Genomic DNA, 22,779 nt, shown 5'->3' with positions numbered 1-22,779 from the left:
GACTGGAAGCGGACGCGAGCGCAGATCAAGTGCGAGCGTGCTGCTTTTCAACGCCGACCTGCATTGAGAGAACTCGGAAAGAAGCTGAAAAGCAGGGGCAGAGGGCTAATGAAACAGTTTAGGTTATTTATACGCAGCGAGCTCGGGTTGGGGTGGTGCACTTGCAAGCGGTTGTGTAAAAAAAACAGGAAATCTTGCCTAAAATGATGTAAAAATGTAATCTAAATCTGAAATGCCAAGAAATCCATTATTCTGTTGCTCTTTCTTAATTGAAATAAGTTTGCCGATGTCGATCCATGCAAAAGATGTTAGAAATGCTCTAGGTTAAAAATAAGGTAAAAATGTTATTTTTTAATCCAGCATTGGGTTGAAAAGGACAAACCCATCCGATGAGTTAAAAATGAATCCAAAAAAATGTTTTTGTTTGACCCAAAAAAATGGATTAAAACAAATCAGCAAATTATAGCATATACACTCTCAGAAATAAAGGTACAAAAGTTGTCACTGGGCTAGTACCCTTTCAAAAAGGTACACCTTTATACCCAAAGAGTGCATATTAGTACTAAATGGTACATATTTTACCTTTTTTTTTATTTTTGGCAGTGTGGGTTAAATTACAACCAATTGGGTTGGGTTCGTCCCTTTTGACCCAATGCTGGGCTTAAAATAATACAGCATTTTTTTGTGACTATACAAATCTGAACATATAAATAGCATTTATTCCTCATTGGCATTATTTTGATATTTATTGGGAGCAGTATGCTAGCTGGAGCCATTTACTTCCAGTCTTTGTGCTAAGCTATGCTAGCGGTGGGTGCGTCAGACAGAATTACTGGACGCACTGAGATTAAAAGGTACTGAAAAAAACAACTTGTAAAAATCCTCGTAACAATTTGCGCGAACTTTTTAGTAAAATTTACTGCTTTTTTAAGTACAACTTCGACTTAATAATGCATGAAAAACATATTTTAAATAATTAAGTAAATGTTATTTTTTTAGAAGTTAGATTTATTTTAATCGTTAGATAAAGTCTATTAGTTTTTTTTTTTGAAAATTAAAACATTGATGTCCTAAAAATATTAAATAAATCATATTTACTGTTTTATTTTCTTTAACATAGTTCTATGGATTTTTAGTGTTTAAAATGGCATTATAACACAAATTCATGACTCACTAAAAGTCAGTCATTGAATAAACTTGATTCTGAACAGAAACACACACAAACTGCATTGTCACTGTGGAGAGAAATACAATAAAATGTTCCGAACAGGGTTCATGTAAAGAAGCACTGATCACCTGAACGGTGACTTCACAAAATTATCATTTACAACAAAACAACATCAATAATATAAGAACTTAAACCTTTATGACATCTTATTAACAAATATTTAAGTAGTTAAATTCTTATCAGTTCTTATCCTGTGATAAGGCTTAAAAAATAAAAATATTCAAGCGCAAAGGATTGTGGGTATTCCTTGCAACATGTGCAAATAAATTTAAGTTCATTTTACTTGATTTTTTTGTTGTTTAATGATTTAATATTCTTAAGTTAAATTAACTAAGCTTTTTTACTTGAATCTGCTAAAGATTTTAATTTAAAATGTACTTAATTATTTTAGGACTATGTGCAGTAACTATAAAACAGTTAAATAATACAAGAAAAGATCTAATACGACTTACTATTCCCACACAGTTAATTTTCTACATGAATTAATTGTGTATTTATCATCATTTTACTTAGGAAAATCTAGTTTTCAATAAATGTTAATATTACTATGTAGAAATTATGAAGGTTAATTTAATATATATTACTACACCAAAAAGTTAGTTTTTTCAGTGTATGGATGGACTTATCTAACTCTGGGGGATACGGCGAATAAGCTAAAATCCCCAAAAGTGGGCGAGTTCCTTAAAATACAAACAATACATGACAATGGGGCATATGGCAGCCAAGCATACATTTTAGTACATTTAAGTATTATGCAAAGATTAATCGCGATTAATCACATACAAAATGAGTTTTTAAAAAATAATATATGTCTGTTTCTCAATGTCAAGGAAGGATCCGCGGAAGCCAGAATTTCGAGGATGCTACGTCATTGACAACTGTCGAAGGCCTGTTCCAATGTCGAGGATCCTCGGAATTGCAACCAAGGCCTGATTCCTTCTTTCAAAAATAGGAAAACGATGCATATGTGTATCCTTCGCGCTCTCAAATCACCCACAATCCTATACGCGCAGCGCCAAAAGCACACATTTTTACTGACGTAATGACGTGCACTTAGCTTGTTCCATTTACGTGTTCTCCAAATGAGATGTGAACATACCAGGCTGTTTGAGTTCTTCCCTGCAGCCGACAGCGCTGCCCAACTGGATATGCGAGCAGCCAACTTCGCTAATAGACCAGAAATTCCTAAAGCCAGCAGTGCGTGGAAATCCTGTTGTATTGAGGATGTGCTGAGCTGCTTAATGAAGGGAAATTTCTGGATCATCAACCATAAACCTACAACAAATAGAAAGTGGGCATGTGCAGCTGGTTGTACGTATAGCCGTGCCAGCTCAGCTCAGCTTGGATAAAGGAATATTGATATTAATTCTTTCTATTTATTTTTGGCATCCTACAGTACTTTTAAAAGGTATTAACAGCTAAGGACGTGCCATTTGCACAAACCTGTTTTGTTCAATAATGTACCTACTGGAATGATATATGGGCTTAAGAATTAACATGAGGATTTAATTAAATCGTGATATTTATTTGGCAAATATGAGTCGAATCAAGAAGGATGCAATGTTATTTTTTGTTTCCTGGCTATGCATGCTTATCATGCTGTTCAGAATACGTTTCAAGTGTATCAGGAAATTCAGACGCCATTAGCAAAAGCTTTCAGTCAGCGAAAAAGTTCTTGGAAATGCTTAATATTTATAGAGCAAAAAAACTAGGCTTATACTTCTTCAGATTCATAACCCTCTCAGAATAGTAACTGGTTCAAAAAACTGCTCCACAGTAGATTCTGGAATCTTTTTTCGGTTGGAGAAATGCCTACAGTAGGTCATCTTACAAGCAACACTAACCAGACTCCACAGCTTGACGTCTAATGAGGACACTGTGCCCTTGGATCACTGGGAGAGTCTATCAGATGTATCAGTCGAGCAGGAAGATCTCCTGCTGCAGCTGGGAAATTAAATTAGCTTGGATGTTATTCAAAAAAGCCTTTGTAGCTCACTGAGTGTTTTACACAATTAAACTGTCGCTTAAAAGTCATTTAAAGGAACAGTTTACCAAAAAAAAAGAAAAATTCTGTCAACTACTTAACTTCATGTCAGTTCAAACCTGTGTTCATTTTTAGTTACCACAGCAGTGTAGCTCCAAAAGAGAGAAACTGCTTTAATGTTCAACTTATACATATAATATCAGTTTATATAACTTATAGTTGTCAATGTAAGTTATAGTAGTTGTACTACTACTAGTCCATATAACGTATATTAATCCACTTAATTTATAGTAGTACATACTGTATAACTTATACAGTCCTAGTCCACATATCTCATACTAGTCATAACTTGTACTAGTCCATATAGCCTTACAGTATACTAGTCCATATATTTTAGTCCATATTGTACTATATAATGTACACTCACCTAAAGAATTATTTGGAACACCACATTAATACTGTGTTTGACCCCCTTTCGCCTTCAGAACTGCCTTAATTCTACGTGCCATTGATTCAAAAAGCATTCTTTAGAAATGTTGGCCCATATTGATAAGATAGCATCTTGTAGTTGATAGAGATTTGTGGGATGCGCATCCAGGGCACGAAACTCCCGTTCCACCACATCCCAAAGATGCTCTATTGGGTTGAGATCTGGTGACTGTGGGGGCCATTTCAGTACATTGAACTCATTATCATGTTCAAGAAACCAATTTGAAATGATTCAAGCTTTGTGACATGGTGCATTATCCTGCTGGAAGTACCCGTCAGATGGTGGTCATAAAGGGATGGACATGGTCAGAAACCATGCTCAGGTAGGCCGTGGCACTTAAACGATGCCCGATTGGCACTAAGGGGCCTAAAGTGTGCCAAGAAAACATCCCCCACACCATTACACCACCACAACCAGCCTGCACAGTGGTAACAAGGCATGATGGATCCACGTTCTCATTCTGTTTACGCCAAATTCTGACTCCACCATCTGAATGTCTCAACAGAAATCAAGGCTCATCAGACCAAGCAACATTTTTCCAGTCTTCAACTGTCCAATTTTGGTGAGCTAGTGCAAATTGTAGCCTCTTTTTCCTATTTGTAGTGGAGATGAGTGGTGCCCGATGAGGTCTTCTTCTGTTGTAGCCCATCCGCCTCAAGGTTGTGCGTGTTGTGGCTTCACAAATGCTTTGCTGCATACCTCGGTTGTAACGGTTATTTCAGTCAAAGATGCTCTTCTATCAGCTTGAATCAGTCGGCTGATCTCTAGCATCAACAAGGCATTTTCACCCACAGGACTGCCGCATACTGGATGTTTTTCCCTTTTCACACCATTCTTTGTAAACCCTAGAAATAGTTGTGCGTGAAAATCCCAGTAACTGAGCAGATTGTGAAATACTCAGAAAAATACTTAAATCACCTTTCTTTCCCATTCTGACATTCAGTTCGGAGTTCAGGAGATTGTCTTGACCAGGATCACACCCCTAAATGCTTTGAAGCAACTGCCATGTGATTAGTTGATTAGATAATTGCATTATTGAGAAATTGAACAGGTGTTCCTAATAATCCTTTAGGTGAGTGTATACTAGTCCCTATTAGTCTATATAACTTATACTAGTCCACATGTATAACTTACAGCATACTATTCCATATAACTTTTACTAGTCCATATTTCTACTAGACTATTTAAGCTATACTAGTCCAAATTTGTATCTCGCAGTATACTAGTTCACATTATAATAGTCTACAGAGCTTATACTAGTGCATATAACTTATAGTAGTCCATATGTATTACAGCAGACTAGTCCCAATGTATAACTTGCAGTATACTAGTTCACATATTTTATACTAGTCCATATTGTATAACGTATACTAGTCCTTATTAGTCTATATAACTTATACTATTGGTATCAAATTGGTATCTGGCAGTATACTAGTCCACATTATAATAGAGGTGGTTTCCCGGACAGGGAATATTTTAAAACCTTAGTTTAATTAGGAAAAATAACTACGGTAGTTTTAACAAACATGCATTACTAAAAACATTACCTGTGTGCATTTTGAGGAAAACAAAGAGCACTGATGTATTTTAAGATATGTCAGTGCAAGTTGTTTTCAGTTTGGACAGCTCTTAAATTTTTTTAAGTCTAGGACTAGTCTAATCCATGTCCGAGAAACCGCTCCCATACTGTATGTATAACTTACAACAGACTAGTCCACATGTATAACTTGCAGTATATTACTTCACATTATGTTACTCCACATAACTTGTACTAGTCCATATAGTCTATACTACTCCATATGTAGAACTTACAGTATACTAGTCCACATATTTTATAGTTCATATTGTACTATATAATGTATACTAGTCCCTATTAGTCTATATAACTAGTCCACATGTATAACTTACACTATACTACTCCACATAACTTTTTTTAATACAACTAGTCCAAATTTGTATCTTGCAGTATACTAGTTCACATTATAACAGTCTACATAACTTAAACTAGTCCATATAACTTATTGTAGTCCATATTACTTGTACTAGTCCATTTATCTTTTACCAGTACAAATAAATAACTTAGTTTATACTAGTCTACATGTATAACGTCTAGCATAATAGTGCACATAACTTATACTAGTCTATATTTTACTAGTCCACATAACCTATACTAGTCCAAATATATAGCTTTAGTATTCTTGTCCACATTATAATATTCCACAAAACTTAAACTAGTCAATATAAGTTATAGCAGTCCACATAATTTATACTAGTCTACATTTATCTGATAGTAGTACAGTACATACTAATCCGTATAAATTATTTTCTTAATATCTTTCCTCAGCTGTAGATATAATTTTCTTTTATGCATAATGGACGCGGGTACACTGTGTTCGGTAACAGCACCTCTGAGAACCACATTTTATGTCTGGCTGTTGGTGTCAACAATTTTTGAATCAGAATGTGATTTCAAAACTTGGATTAAAGACGAGATTTAATTTCTGCCTGTTCTTAAAGCTATAACATGGCTTTAAAAGACGTGTTTATTGGACTACTTTTATGTTTCAGAAAATTAACAGCGTTCCTTGAGGTTCACCAATTGAGCAACAACACCTGAGGTTAACTATTGCTCCTAACAAGAGTCATTTTTCATGTTTACAGATAGCTGCAGGTAAATCAAATCAGCTGTTCTTTAATATTGCAAGTTTGTTTCCAAACTCTTCAAAGTTTTGAGCTGGCCTGTTTATATCATACATTTATGCAGGTGCGAATACAGGAATATTTACAATGTCCCACGCCCGAGTTCAAAGATGGAACATCAAAGACCTTCAGTCTGATGTTACCAGATAAAGTAGAGGTAGTCAGAGATACGCATGGTGTGTATGAATTATTCACCACCTGATAAGAAAAAAGTCCAATAATGAAAGAAAAGGAAATATAAAAGAAAAATGTTTTGTATAGACAAATATGGTGTAGTGATGCTATCAAATTTATTCTGGTCAAGCTAAAAACTTTATTTTTGAGCATGCATGATTATGTGATGGTTTCCAAGGCAGGACTCAAGCCTAGCACTCAAAGCCCTAATGCTGTTTCTACTCAAAAAGTCAAGCAATCGGGTGATTCTTGCGAAATTAGACTTATAAGGTGTCATGAAACATTTTGATTAAAAAAGTAAATGCAAAGTAAGAGTATCAAAATAAGAATCTTCGTGTACTATTTTGCACATGATTTCAAATGACATCATACATACCAATGTTGTTGTTTTTTCACATTTAAGGGGAAAATTTTCATTACCGCAACGTGTCCATGATTGGATTTGGGTACTTTGACATGAAAATATATATAATTAAAAAATCTAAAAAATAAAAAGCTTCAGTGCATGTTATACTATAAACATTTACAGTAAAGAAACATGTGGTGTTTGGTGATCATTGGTAAATGTAGAGACAATAATAAGGAATATAAATGGGTCCAAGACCAATTTTCTCATCCTCCGCAACAATTTTCAATCATTGTTTAAGCCTTCAAGGAACCAACATTTTCAAAAATATTTTTTGAAGGGACATAATTGACTGTGACACTCAAGATGGCTACCATGTAAGCAGTTCTTATTTTTTCTCTTCAGATAAAAGTTGACATTTTGTCAGAGTACCTAGACAACTTTTAAGTTCTCATTACCGAAACATGAGTTTGTAAATGCATATATTTAATGTAATATCATGTTGCGGTAATGATCATTCTTGATAATGATAATCAAAAAAATTTAAATAATTCTATAGGAAATATTTTTTAAATCTTCTAAAAATAATGGTTATAGTAAGTTCAGACCTTAATTTATATGTGCAAAAAGGGCTTTTTAAAAAATCTGGACACCTTCTAAATCTGGATTTCATTAGAATCACCCAATCATGACTTAAATTTAGCATTTTGGAACCAAAATGAATTTTGGTCAAAGAATAACAACTGATGGGACATATAAACAGTTGTTAATAACATTTCTTTACACTCTTTGTAGCATTATTGATGTTTTTTTGTTGTAAATTATAGTTTCTATAATTCTGAAGCTTTAGTAAGTTTATTATGATATGGTGTGAGTTTTAATGAACTTCTGCAGTACAAGGCCTTAAATTGGTGCATGATTGATTTTAAAGGAAAAGTTCACTCAAATTATTAATTTCATTGTTTACATTTCCTCATTTTGTTTCAAATCTGTTTCTAATTTCTTCTGTGAAACATTTTGAAGATTTAAAGGTTTTCATATAATTTTTGTTGTGTTTGACTCTCCCTGGTCATAATTCCATAATGTGTAAAAATTGCACCAATGATTCATTATTATTTAAAGGGCTGCTAGGTGATTTCAACAATATAAAAATAGCCTCTGTTATCCCCAGAATACGTCTGTAAAGTTTTCAAAATACACCACAGAACATGGCCATTTGTGACTGCAATGAAAAATGCTGTTTTGTGTTTCTTTAAATGCAAAGAGAGCTTCTGTTTCCTCCCCGTATGCAAAGTATGGAGTACACGCTTAAACAAGTGCTTTGGACTACATCAAAACGTGTCTCTGGCAGAAGATTGAACTATGCGCTTAAAAGGCGAAGTCTGTGAGCGGTTATGGTTGAGGTGTAATCAATGTGACATCACATTGATAAAGGATCCCCAACAGCCTGTTTTGTGTGACTGTTGCGGTTTAAAGAAGATTACACAAAGAAGAAAAGATGGTTTTGTTTCTGCACACACAATGGCGACTCATTTTCGGATAGAAACACATTTAAAAGTTAATAAGTAAGTGAGTAAGTAAATTGCAGATTTTAATTTCTGGTTTCTAAGAGCATAACCCGATGAAAATGTGTCCTCTGCTGCTAAAAAAAACAACATGCGGCGACAGTATTGATCCCATCCAATGTTTTTAATTGACCACTTGTTTGGTAAAGAATATAATACAATGACAGAACTAGAATTCATAAGAACATCAATAAATATTGATTAACACGCATGGACCAGAGTCACACAGCCCGACTCAGGAAATATAAAAGCATATGCCAATAACATCCCAATTCAAACCCCAATTCAAAGGGTGATGTTTCTGATGCAGCAAAACGTGGTGTTGTCGACAGGATCGTGAGTCGGACTGTGTGTTTAAGGTCCAGAGACTCGGGCTACAAACATCCAGATTTCCTTAAAAAGAGTGAAACATAAAAAGAAATAAATAAAAACCAACATCAAGAATTATAAACCGTAAGCCAATGAAGTCTGTACATCACATACAGTAGTTGGGGAGTGGTGTCAAATGGTTTTATGGTTTTGTCGAAAAGTTGTTTTTCCACAGCCGGAGGAATGAATTTACAGCGTCTTACACCGGGGAACGTTGGGCTATTAATAATCGCTGAGGTGCCCTTCTAGCCTACAAAGATAAATGTACAGAAAAGAAGAGCTAGAACGGTAAATGTACAAAAAACTCATGCGATTTGTTCTAAAGACTAAACCCAGGTCAGGTAACAAAACATAGGAGACAAATGCGACAACCTCATGAAAAAACTGAGTACATCATATTCCAAACTGATAAACAAGTGCATAAAGTAGATTTGTATAAATTTAAGTGGTGCTTGTCTATGAAAAAAATACTAAGTTACGAGTGTAACAATTAAGTGTTTAGTATTATGTTGCTATGCAGTTGCTAGGGAATTCTGGGTGGTTGCTAGGGTGTAGCTCAATTGAGCATTTTGTACACAACCAGCCCAGTCTCACGAAATTACGTATCTACAGTCACATACATTTTTGATTCTCCTTTGTGATACGGTCACGAATTTACATGTTTTTTTGTGACCGTATCACAATTTTCTTTTTACGTGTCATTGTCACGTATTGGTTACTCAACTGTTTTATCCTATTTTCTTACCATTGTCGCTTCGGTTTAGGGCCAGATTTACATTAAATGACATCCTTACCCAATCCCAACTCTAACCCTAATGCCAGGCGACAATGATTTAAAAATCAGAAAATATTAAAAATAAATCAGAAAAAATAGTTAAAGTGACATCCGCAAACACCAATTCTTACCCTAAACCGAAGCGACAATGGTTTGAAAATAGGACAAAACAGCCGAGCAACCAATACGCGACAATGACACCCAAAAAGAAACTCGCTATACGGTCACGAAAAAACACGGAAATTCGTGACGTATCACAAAAAAGAATCAAAAATTCACGTGACTATAGGTACGAAATTTTGTGAGACTAGGTTATCACCAGTGTTGGGGGTAACGCATTACAAGTAACGTTCATTACGTTATAATATTACTTTTCTGAAGTAACGAGTAAAGTAACGCATTACTTTATAAATGTACACATTAATATTTGAGTTACTTTTTTTAAAAAGTAATCAAGATACTTTTCAGTTTAATTAATTCCATTTAAAAATAAAATAATGTACTGAATTAAACTGAACATTTTAACGTTGAAAAGTTTGAGTCCGTCAGAAACGGAGATGGCAGGCCAAAGCTTGACATTTTTGCGATCATAATAAACACCTGCAAAGCCTGAAAGCCTCAGCAAAGTAAGAAAAAGTAACGCAAAAGTAACTTAAAAGTAACGTAAACATTACTTTCCATGAAAAGTAACGCAATTAGTTACTTTTTTGGGGAGTAACTTAATATTGTAATGCATTACTTTTAAAAGTAACTTTTCCCAACACTGGTTATCACAAAACAACGTTCATAGGTTCGATCCTAGGAACGCACATATCGATAATAAAAGTATACACTGAATCATTGGCGGCCGGTGACTTCTTTTCCAAGAGGTGCAAATTCAAAATATGTGTTCGGAGTGTCGTGTGTCGCTCGTTATGTCAAAATATACGTCATGTGAAACATGTGCATCATGCTTCTAGTCAAAACCCCAATTCTAACCCTAAACCGAAGCGACAATGGTTTGAAAATAGGACAAAACAGTTGAGTAACCAATACGTGACAATGACACTTAACTCATTCACCGCCAGCCTTTTTGAGAAAAGTTGCCCACCTGCATTTTTGTGATTTTAACAAAATTTTCACAAAATTCGTTGCAGGAAAAATTATTTTCTATAAATATATAAACATACAAATTATATCAAATTAAAGAACACAGCCTCTGCTTTCAAACAAACAATAAACAAACAAACAAACAAACAAACAAAATGGGGAAAAAACATTTCATTATATATTTACTTTTTCTACTTAATTTAACCACTGAAATATGGATATTTCTCTTCAAAAATACAACATTTTGAGCAAAAAGCTTAAAAAATTGCATTTTTGTAAAGAAATTTATGTTAGAGATCAGACTCAGAATGACTATCAAACATAAAGGCAGTAAAAAATAATTCATTAAATCTTTTTAACTTCCGTTTTTGATAAATTCGTTTTGGCGTTTGGTATTACACTTTCACTTTGAAATTCGTCCAGAAAAGCATATTTATTAGTTAAATATGAACTCATAAATGACGAGATAACTCGTCAATGGCGGTGAATGAGTTAAAAAGAAATTCGTTATATGGTCACGAAAAAACACGGAAATTCGTGACGTATCACAAAAAATAAATCAAAAATTTACGTGACTATAGGTACGAAATTTTGTGAGACTAGGTTATCACCAGTGTTGGGGGTAACGCATTACAAGTAACATTCATTACGTTATAATATTACTTTTCTGAAGTAACGAGTAAAGTAACGCATTACTTTATAAATGTACACGTTAATATTTGAGTTACTTTTTAAAAAAAGTAATCAAGATACTTTTCAGTTTAATTAATTCAATTTAAAAATAAAATAATGTACTGAATTAAACTGAACATATTAACGTTGAATGACGAGCCACACACATGACGGGCTAAATACACGTTGTTACGAGCTTCGCATCGTGCGCCCTTGAAAAAGAAGTCACGGGCCGCCACTGGACTGAATGCACTGTAAGTCACTTTGGATAAAAGCGTTTGCATAAATGACTGACAGTTCCTATGACTGATGGTTGCTTTATTGCTAAGTAAAATTACCAAAAACCAAAGTACCACAAGTCGTATTACAATATGTTCAGTGAATATGCATCATACAGCGCAGTGACTTCTTTCTCTCACTGTCCATGTCTGACCGAGCTATCATCAAAAGAGCCACCTGTCCGGCAAAGTCGGTTGTCATGATATGACAGCCGGCTGAAATGGAAATTACAGATAGGATTATGTGCCAGAATATGTAAAGGGCAACCTATGTAAGCGCAATGTAGATGAAGGTTCGGGTTAAGCATATAATGCGGCTGCGACTTGAACAATGTGCCCTGCCGCTGAAGGTTGAAGTTGCTCTTTTGTTATGGTAATCCACTTCCTGACACAATCCACTCAAAGACATATATTATGTACTAAAAATGTGAGATGTGTCAAGAAAGCAATGATAGACACCAAGCTCCCAGACTCACACAGCATTATTTCAGGGGTCGGCTGCATGCAGGATCATTTTGCATATTTGTCTGCAAAGTGGTCCAAATGAGGCATGTGAATGCAATGTGAATCTGTTTCACAAACCCAGCTGTGAAGGGGAGGTGCAGCTGCATAACAACCTCAGGGATAGCGGCAATTAGTCAGAAAAGTTGCCATAAGAAAACCCTGACGCTGTCTCTTATGGATGTTTAGAGCGCGTGCCAACAGACAGCTGCGAACAACCTCTGTTTACAAGTTTATTTCATAATGGAGAGTCGCAATTAAGTTGCAACGTTGTTGGCCATCTGGCTTCTGTCACCAGCTTCAGCTGTAAAGAGCTATTAGTGTAAAACAGAGGTGTGCGAGGTGCTAATATGGACTGTTCAGATGTGGTTAACACAAAACATTTTCATCTGAAATGTAAAACGGTTAGATAATGAGAAATTGTATTCACTGAAAAGGTGGTTGGATGGGAGCTTATTGAAAAATAATGGGGTTCGGTAAGGTGAGCTAAAGTTTGTAATGACGTAACACATTTTAAAACTCATTCAGTTGTAGTACAACGTAATAACAATATTTTATGTTCCTTCATCTCTGCAAAACGTGCCAGCAACCTTAAAGGGATAGTTCACCCAAAAATGAAAATTATGTCATTAATGAATCACCCGCATGTCGCTCCAAACTCACAAGACCTCCGTTAATCCCCGAAAACACAGTTTAAGATGTTTTATATCTAGTCCGAGAGCCTGCCGACCCTCCACTGGAAATCCATGTACGGTACACTGTCCACGTCCAGAAAGGCAACAAAAACATCACGAAAGTAGTCCATGTGACATCAGTGGGCCAGTCCGAATGTGTTGAAGCATCGAAAACACATTTTGGTCCAAAAATAGCAAAACATTTTCAGCTTTGTCGTCTCTTCCACGTCTGCTGTGAAGCGCATGCGCGAGACCAAAGCCACGTGACTGCAGTGACGCGGATGACGTGTTATCCTCAGACATGTTTGCGAAGTTTTTTTTCAAACTTACAGCGTGCGTCTTCCTCAGACTGTAACGAAGCCCGGGCACACAAAAAACAAAAAAAAACAAAACAGCTGGGGCGCACAAGATAACACGTCAGCCGTGTCATACGTCATCCGCATCACTGCAGTCACGCGACCCCAGTCCCGCCACGCGCCCCACAACAGACACGGAAGTGAAAACAACGCTGAATAAAGTCGTAATTTTTGTTTTTTTTTGGACCGAAATGTACCCTCGATCCCCAACACACTCCAACCGACCCACCGATGTCACATGGACCACCCCGATGATGTCCCCATTACCCTTCCGGACATGGACAGTAGGGGTGGCACGGTTCACAAAACCCTCAGTTCGGTTCGTATCACGGTTTTATGGTCACGTATTCTCAGTTATTTTTTTCTTTTAATTTTTTAACACTCCAGAACTGTATTATCTTTTACGAAAGGGAAACACGCTATCTGAGGTCACATACAGGGCACGAGGCTACATACATTGCGCATGCCATGAACCGTCGAAGCAAACCGAACGGTTCGGATTTTTTCATGAACTGTGCCACCCCTAATGGACAGTAAACCACATGTAGATTTTCAATGGAAGGTCAACAAGCTCTCGGACCAAATCCAAAACATCCCAAACTGTGCCCGGAAGATGAACGGAGGTCCCACGAGTTCGGAACGACATGAGGGTTAGTGACATTATTTTCATTTTTGGGCGAACCATCCCTTCAACATTACTTAAGCATGCTTGAGAAAAGATTAACTAGTTATAAAACTGCTTGTTCATTCTCTATGTTCATGCATTTGTTATTGTAAACGTATAGGGAGAAAAAGAGGGTTGCACCGCAGAACTGGGTTACGTCTGTAATCTCATGAGGGAACCGAGAGAGGAAAAGCAAGATAAGCACAAACTGCTGCGTTAGAGAAATGAGTTTGCTCTTTTCATGTTTAAAAAACAGAGTCAGCTGTCGCTTTACTCGTCGTAAAGCAGGACACGCACCTGGTACGAAAGCAATAACTGGTATTTCGAACCCAAAACCATCGTCCACTCTTGGGGAACATGAGGACAAATGTTGCATCTCAGCCGGCTGCTCTTTAACCTCTTTAAAGGTTTTATAATCCTGTTTCGGAAATTCACCCGTGAGATCTTTTAACATCTAACCTGCCATCTGGATTTAGTTCGGCCCACGGGAATCCATCCAGATTTTATTTCTTACATCTGCGCTACTTTGAGCTTTGCTAACTATGGATGTGGTGTGTGACCCCGAGGCTGTTAAGAGCTCTTTGTCACTGGCTCTGTCGGATGTGTCATGTATGTAGCCGAGCGCAATTGGAAAGTCTGATCGTGTCCTACTTACTCTCGGTGACGTGACCTGACAGGACAATTTCTCCGCCGTGGGTGAAGGAGTCGGAGATCATGACACAGACCATTAATAACAGATGGAGCGACCACTAGCAGTAGGGGATTTTACAGTGAGACCGTTCTTGACAAGTCACTCGAAGACAATTACTGTAAATGGGAAAAACTCAAGGGTTGCCCACCAGAAATTGATTAGTTAGTTTGTTAATTAGATTTTGGGATAATTGAGATAAACTAAAAGCAACTGTTTGGGTGAAGTTCACCTTAAAGGGACATTCCACCAAAAATATATTCATTTTTCAGCTCCACTAGAGTTAAACATTTGATTTCTAGTGTTTCAGCTCTGGCGCTAGCACTCCCAGCACAGCTCAGCACAATCCACCGAATCTAACCAGACCATTAGCATCGCGCAAAAATATCCAAAGAGTTTTGATATTTTTCCTATTTAAAACTCTTCTGTAGTTACACTGTGCACAAAGACCGACCGAAAACAAAAGTTGCTTTTTTCCAGGCAGACATGACCAGGAACTACACTCTCACTCTGGCACAACAATCAAGTACTTTGCTGCCGCAACATGGCTGCAGGAGGTGCAAAGATATTACGCAGCGCCTGAAAATAGTCCCCTGCTATTGAAAGTAACCAACGGGACTATTTTCCGTCAGTGCGTAATATTACTAAGCCTGCTGCAGCCATTTTACATCAGCAAAGTCCTTGATTATTACGCCAGTTTGAGAGTATAGTTCCTAGTCATATCTGCCTAGAAAAAAGCAACTTTTATTTTCTGTGGGTCTTAGTACACGATGTAACTACAGAAGAGTCGAGTCTTAAAAAGGAAAAATATCGAAACTCTCCGGTCACTCTCAACGCGATGCCAACGGTCCAATCAGATTCAATAGACTATGCCAAGCCACGCCAAAAGTGCCAGCGCCAGACCCGGAGATCGGCTGAATGGATTCCAAAACGGCAAAAATCAAATGTTCAACTCTAGGGGAGCTGGAAAATTAAAGTGGAGTGTCCCTTTAAAAGGAAAATTAACATGAATTTATTCAGTAATTTTATTTGAAACCAGTATGACTTTTTTCTTTAATGCATCAAAATGTCCTGTTGGATCTTTTGCTGACAATAAAAGTAAATGGGGACTGGGGCAGTCAAAATGAAACGGATAAAAGTAGCCCTATGAATTTCATTATATGGAAATGTTAATTTCCTTTCATGCTTTACAGAAAAACTCAAAAGTCAAGATTTAAAACAACACAAATCGAAATAATAATAATAATATTATTAAGGTGAGCTCTTTTAAAACTGTTAAAACAATGACAAGTCAACCAGTTTGGAAAAATGAGAATGAACACCACTCCTCTCAACTAAAAACACATCTATACTCAGAAATACTGTAAAAATCAGGGTAAGCGACATCAAAACAATCAAGAAATCCTTTTTAGGAGAAGTATTTCTTGATCATTTTGATATAATCCCGCGTTTCAAAACCAAATACGATATTTACATCGAGTACCGACCCACCCTCTCTATTAATGCTTATGTAAAAATACATAAACAGTCAAGAGTGTTTTCTACGTTCAAGGTACGAAAATGTTTCCTGTGGTCTGAAGGATCCACTAAAATGAAATGAAACATTACCAGATAAAGAAAATGAGTTAAGAGCCAAAAACATATTTGTCATAGTCCTTGTGAGGTCCAGCAGTGCCCCCTCTGATCACACGGGGGTAGACTGACCCAGATATGGAAAGGAAAGGGTGAAAGGTTGGTGTCAGAGATAAGGAGATTTGGTGAAAGGCTGTTAGGAAAGGATGTTTTGATTTGCAGGTACGGGCAAGGGGATTATTTGGTTAGAAATGGCCATGACCCTCCTGTTGACCTCGATGACCCCCTGATCCGTGCCTCTTGTGCTTTCTGCGCTCGTGGTGGGATTTGTGGTGATGGCGTCTGTAGCGGTGAGATCTTCGTGCTGAGGACAGAAAAAACAAACAGAGGTTATGAGCAGGATTCTCGGGACTTTCTGAATAGATTTGATTAAAAAATGGTCAAAAAAATGCTGTCAGTGGGGCAGTACCCTTTAAAATGCTCCTACTATGTACCATTTAGGTACAGATATACACTCACCTAAAGGATTATTAGGAACACATGTTCAATTTCCATTAATGCAATGCTGTAATGGTGTGGGGGATGTTTTCTTGGCACACTTTAGGCCCCTTAGTGCCAATTGGGCATCGTTTAAATGCCACGGCCTACCTGAGCATTGTTTCTGACCATGTCCATCCCTTTATGACCACCATGTACCCATCATCTGATGGCAGGACAATGCACCCTGTCACAAAGCTTGAATCATTTCAAATTGGTTTCTTGAACATGACAATGAGTTCACTGTACTCAAATGGCCCCCACAGTCACCAAATCTCAACCCAATAGAGCATCTTTGGGATGTGGTGGAACCGGAGCCTCATGCTCTGGATGTGCATCCCACAAATCTCCATCAACTGCAAGATGCTATCCTATCAATATGGGCCAACATTTCGAAAGAATGCTTTCAGCACCTTGTTGAATCAATGCCACGTAGAATTAAGGCAGTTTTAAAGGCAAAAGGGGGTCAAACACAGTATTAGTATGGTGTTCCTAATAATCCTTTAGGTGAGTGTATACAGTTGGTACCAATATGTAGGAAGTAATATAAACTCTTTAGGTGCAGAAGTGTACTTTTTTGAAAGGGTACTGCCCCCATGACAGCTAGGGACCATTTTTGACAGTGTAATAGTAAAACACTTTCTATTTAAGCGTAAAAAAGTCAGTACTACTCAAATTTCACGTTACTTACATTTCGTACAAATGATCTTGGGTCGGTCCCATTTGCCATTGGCGCGGCATTTGGTGGTAGGGATATGGCGCTGGAGGAATCCATCGGCGCACTGGTAACGCACCACGGAGTGTATGTCGTAGTGCGAACGCTTCCGACCAATCATAAAGGCGTTGTCCACAGTGGGCGGAGCTCCGCACAGAACTGCAAAGACAATTTAGAATCATGCTAAAATTTAGTTATTCACAATATTTGTATATAATTGACATGCATGCTTAGATTAATAAAGTATAAGTAAAATCTAATCCACGTTTATGTAAATAGCAATGTAATTGTACATACGGTTACACAATTTGACAAAGGTTTCAGAATTCATTTAAATATTGCAATAATTTAAGTATGAAGTATGAGTGGCAAAGCATATTATTCATTGTACAGTTAATTTTTTAATTTGATTTGTTTTGTAATTGCTATTCGTTTTATATATACACAAACACTGAAGTAAATTAAGTTTTGTTGTAGCTGTATTATTTGGGTTTAATCAGCCACTTAAATCAAGAGAAACAGATGCAGCTTAGTACGAAAACACGAATATGAAATGAAAACTATACAAAACTGGCTGTGAGTCTTGTTTCCATGGGAATAGTAAATTAGATTGATGGATCTCATTTAAGGATAGGGGTCCAAAGACAGTCTGGCTTTAAAATACAATTGTGAATCCCGTCTCTAGGCACATCTTACATGGAGCGTAATAAATAGAGACTGCAGTCCCCGGCCAATTCTAATTTGACTCTTAAGTGCCATAGCCCAGTGACAGAACAGCACAGGTCTGCCGCACTGACATTTATCTAATTAACCAGATTCAATGAGCTTTTTTATTGCAGTTCCATTTCCAACCTTTAGGTGGCACCATTGTAGCTAAAACTCAGAATACAGAATATGTAACCTCAGTCTTTTTGTTGCGGTTGGCCAGTAAATACCGCAGGGAACCAATCAGTGGCTCGGGCACAAACAATTAGAGCCTGCGGCATGCAGCTCCCTGTCCACAGTGTTACGCTCAGACGCTTTCAACAACAAAGCTATGATCCACGGCCGCTCACCACATCTCACAGCAGCTTGTTCATTTGGGGCAAGGCGTAAAGTTGACCTGTGATCAGTGAGTGGTTAATGTCTTTACTCCAACACAGACTTTATGACCTTGGGATTTTAACTGTTCCCTTTCACATAAGTTTTGTTTTACTGTATGAAGCCATCCAAGGAAGCTGTGCTATTAAAGTAGTTCACCCAAAAATGAAATATTTGTCATTATTAACTCCCCCTCATGCTGTTGCAAACTAGTATGCTTTTGCTTTTTATTGGAACACAATAATGGAGAGTTTTGAAAAAACTGCTTGCAGCTCTTAATACAGCATGTGAGCTTTATTTGATGAGACAATATTTCATACATTTGTCATCAATATATGCTTCTTTGGTGAGCAGTTACTTAAGAACCACTGTAAACAGATCAATGAATCAATGAGACTCAATTCACCAGGTTATGAAGTCAATTTGTGAACCGGGTCATTGAGTCAAGTGGAGAACCGGGTCATTGAGTCAATTGAAGAACCGGTTCATTAAGTAAATTAAGTAAAGAACCGGGGTTTATTGAGCTAATTAGAAAACCAGATCATTTCATGAAACGGACTGAGTCAACGCAAGAACCGGGTCATTGAGTCAATTCGTGAACCGGATCATTGAATCAATTTGTGAACCTGATAATTGAGTCAATTCGTGAACCGGATCATTGAATCAATTTGAGAATGGGGTCATTTAGTCAGCTCGAAAACTGGATAATTAATTCAATTTGCGAACCTGACCATTGAGTCAACTCGACAACCGAATTACCAAGTCAACTCGACAACTGAATCACTGAGTCAATTTGTGAAATGGATCATTGAGTTAACTCAAGAACCGGGTCATTGAGTCAAATCGACAACGGGATCAGCTCGAGGACCAGATCATTGATTAATTTCACGAACATGGCCATTGAGTCAACGTGACAAGCGGATCACTGAGTCAATTTGTAAAATGGCTCATTGTGTCAATTAGATAACCAGATCATTGAGTCAAGTCGAGAACTGGATCTTTGAGTCAATTCGTGAAATTGATCTTTGAGTCCATTCTTGAAATTGATCATTGAGTCAACTTCAAGAACGAGGTCATTGAGTCAACTTGACAACCGGATCATAGAGTCAATTCGACAACCGGGTCACTGAGTCAGCTCGAGAACCGGATCATTGATTTAATTTGCGAACCTGGCCATTGAGTCAACTTGCCAACCGGATTACTAAGGCAGTTCAGGAACCGGATCATTGAGTCAACTAGAGAACTGGATCACTGAGTCAATTTGTAAAATTGATCATTGAGTTAATTGGAGAACCGGATTATTAAGTCAACTCGACAACCAGATCACTGAGTCAATTTGTAAAATTGATCATTGAGTTATCATTGAGTGAATTAGATAACCGAATCATAGAGTCAATTCGAGAACTGTAACTTTTAGTCAATTCATGAAATTTGTAAATTTGTGAACCGGATCACGGGGTCAGTTTGAGAACTGGAACATTAAGTAAATTCAAGAACCTCAAAATTTAGTCAATTTGAGAACCAGATCATTGAGTCAGCTCGAGAACCGAATCATTAAGTCAATTCGTGAACCGGACCATTGAGACAACTTGACAACTGGATTACTAAGTCAGTTCGAGAACCGGTTCATTGAGTCAATTGGAGAACCGGTTCATTGAGTCAATTGGAGAACCGGATCATTAAGTCAACTCGACAACCAGATCACTGAGTCAATTTGTAAAACTGATCATTGAGTCAATTTGTAAAACTGATCATTGAGTCAATTTGTAAAATTGATCATTGAGTCAATTTGTAAAATTGATCATCAAGTCAATTAGATAACCGGATCATAAAGTAAATTCAAGAACTGGATCTTTGAGTCAATTTGTGAAATTGATCATTGAGTCAGCTCAAGAACAGGATCACTGAGACAAGTCAACAATCGGATAACTAAGTCAGTTCGAGAACTGGAACATTAAGTCAACTCAAGAACCCCATGGAGTTCATTTGAGAACCGGATCATTGAGTCAACTCGAGAACCAGATAACTGAGTCAGCTCGAGAACCAGATCATTGAGTCAGCTCGAGAACTGGATCATTGAGTCAAGAACCAAGCACTATGTCAACTTGAGAGCCGAATCACTTCAATTCAAGAGCTGGATCAAAAATAATTAAAGTGATTAAAAGTTCCACAGTAAAATAAATAACAGCATACAGCATCAGAACGACACAAAGTTGAGTAAACAATGCTGTATTTTTCGAGTGAACTATTCCTTTACCCTCTATGTAGAAATCAACCCCAACTTTAGTTTCAATTCTGCTGAGGAACTGCAGGTTATCCTTCACCTTGAACGGGCCGGAATTGTTACCTAATCAGCCGGTCGTGGACTGATGAGTGTTCTTATACGCCCACCCCCGCAGCCTCCTATAGGGTCCTGAACTGAGAGATATCTCTGTCTGGATAGAAAGACTGCTGACCTTCTGTGTTAAGGACAGCAGTCAAATGTCACATTTATAAGTTTCCTGTCCTCAGTGATCCTCCTCAATCCAAACAAGCCAAACTCACAGTCGACAATAAATCATAAATACATAACTCACATGAAATCGATACTCGCACACTCAGGCTGTACACTCAGTGACCCAAAAAGTATTTGGACACTTAAGCCGCGATAAAAAATGGATGAATGTCACTGCGTTAGATAATATCACACCCAGTGGTATCAGCAAACAAACCATCCTCTATGTATTTGTTAGTTTTGCAATTACTTAACCAACTAGTCTCAAGGGGTATTATTATTGCTTTCTCTTCAGCTCAAACTGTGCTTTTTATGACAAATATCAGTTGATTTGATATTTTGCACCTAATGCATATGCATGTGAAAATCCAGGTTAAAGTCTCATCAAAGTTTGATTTCAATCAAATTGAATATTAAAGATATCAAGGTTATATTTTCACAGTATGTTCTTTACCATGTAGAATGATTTTATGTAATAAACAGTAATTCACAAAAAATGAGCTGGGTCACAATTTCTCTTCCACATTTTCATTAAGACCACACAACACAGACTGAACTGCACCAACAAATCCCATTTCAATCTATGTTGTTCATATCCTAATTCCACGTACACTTGGTTACGCAAAGCATTTGAAGTGACTGTTCACAATTTCACTCTTTTGTTCAGCTGAAAGCAAGCGATGTAGTTTGTCATAGAGTTATCATATTGATCTGACATATCAGATCGCCTCAGGATGTCGCCCACCTCATTCATACAACTATCAAAGCCGGTCGGAAGCTGGTAGGCAAAAGTCGAGGGGATTCAATAATGCAGTCATAAATAGAGGATTCTTCAACTGAGTCAGCATTCAGCATGGCCTTGGGGCTTATACCTAACACCTGAGATTCAGATATCTACATTTCAAGCAAACTCCATAGCTCAGCAAAAGAACTATCACACTAAGGGCACACTCACATTATCCACACCAAACCGCGCTCGGGGACGCGTTTGACCCCCCAAGCCTGGTTCATTTGACTAGTGTGATCGCTATTTATCGTGTCGGGCCGGCTTGCAGAGGTGGGCTGGTGCGCGGTTCACTTGGGCTCAGGTGCGGAAGGCTATAGTGTGAGCGGAATCACGCTTGAGCGCAATTCAGAAGGAGATAAGTCAATTGCTGTCTCCGTAAAAACCTTCTGATGCGCGCAGCAGGGTTACGTGAATGTCCGAGCTGCACACGTGACAGACCAACTAAGCAATGATGACATGTCATTGCGCACCATACGACTTCGAATAAAAAACACAGACTTAACATTACGATGGGTTCCAGTGTTAATAGAGCGCTTTACTTGATTTTTTCAAAACAACCGCATCCTAATGACGGAAGCGCGCCCGGGCTCGGATCGATAAAAGTACAATGTAAGTGCGTGCTTCTGGGGGAGTAGAGAGGAGGGACTATCACGCTGGGGCATGGTTTGTTTTGGATAATATGAGTGCGCCCCAACACTTAGTTTTCCAAAGTAAAGACTCGTTCACCAAGATTAAAATATTGTATAAACTGTTGGGATCACCCTGGATCCCAATCAATATTTTGAATTTGAGATTTATACATGATCTAAAAGCTGAGTCAATAAGCTTCCATTGATGTATGGTTTGTTAGGATAGTATTTTCCAATATTTGGCCGAGATTAGGGATGTAACAATTAAAGGCGGAGTCCACAATGTTTTAAAACCAATGTTGATATTTGAAATCACCTAAACAAACACGCCCCTACCCCAATAGAATCTGGACCTTCTGTTGATAGACCCACACCACACATTCGCAACCCGGCAAGGATGTCGGTTAGTAGA

The 22,779-nt window shown here is 37.6% G+C and overlaps 1 protein-coding gene across 2 annotated transcripts in view; it reads right to left on the bottom strand.

The window, feature by feature from the left end:
- Positions 1-15,807: 15,807 nt before the first annotated feature.
- ncanb (neurocan b) overlaps positions 15,808-22,779 on the bottom strand; it is a 229,684-nt gene continuing 222,712 nt past the window's right edge. For both annotated transcript variants that reach the window (XM_055218762.2, XM_055218761.2), the window contains exons 14-15: positions 17,354-17,536; positions 15,808-16,489 (exon numbers count right to left, since the gene is read on the bottom strand). In XM_055218762.2, the coding sequence (XP_055074737.2) occupies positions 16,371-16,489; positions 17,354-17,536 (302 nt within the window). In that variant the 3' untranslated portion in view covers positions 15,808-16,370. The remainder of the gene's footprint in view (positions 16,490-17,353; positions 17,537-22,779) is intronic.

The sequence above is a fragment of the Misgurnus anguillicaudatus genome, chromosome 23 (assembly GCF_027580225.2).
Source record: "Misgurnus anguillicaudatus chromosome 23, ASM2758022v2, whole genome shotgun sequence".
Classification (NCBI taxonomy): Eukaryota; Metazoa; Chordata; class Actinopteri; order Cypriniformes; family Cobitidae; genus Misgurnus; species Misgurnus anguillicaudatus.
Note: the sequence above shows the minus strand (reverse complement) of the source record. Positions and strands in the feature narration are given on the sequence as shown.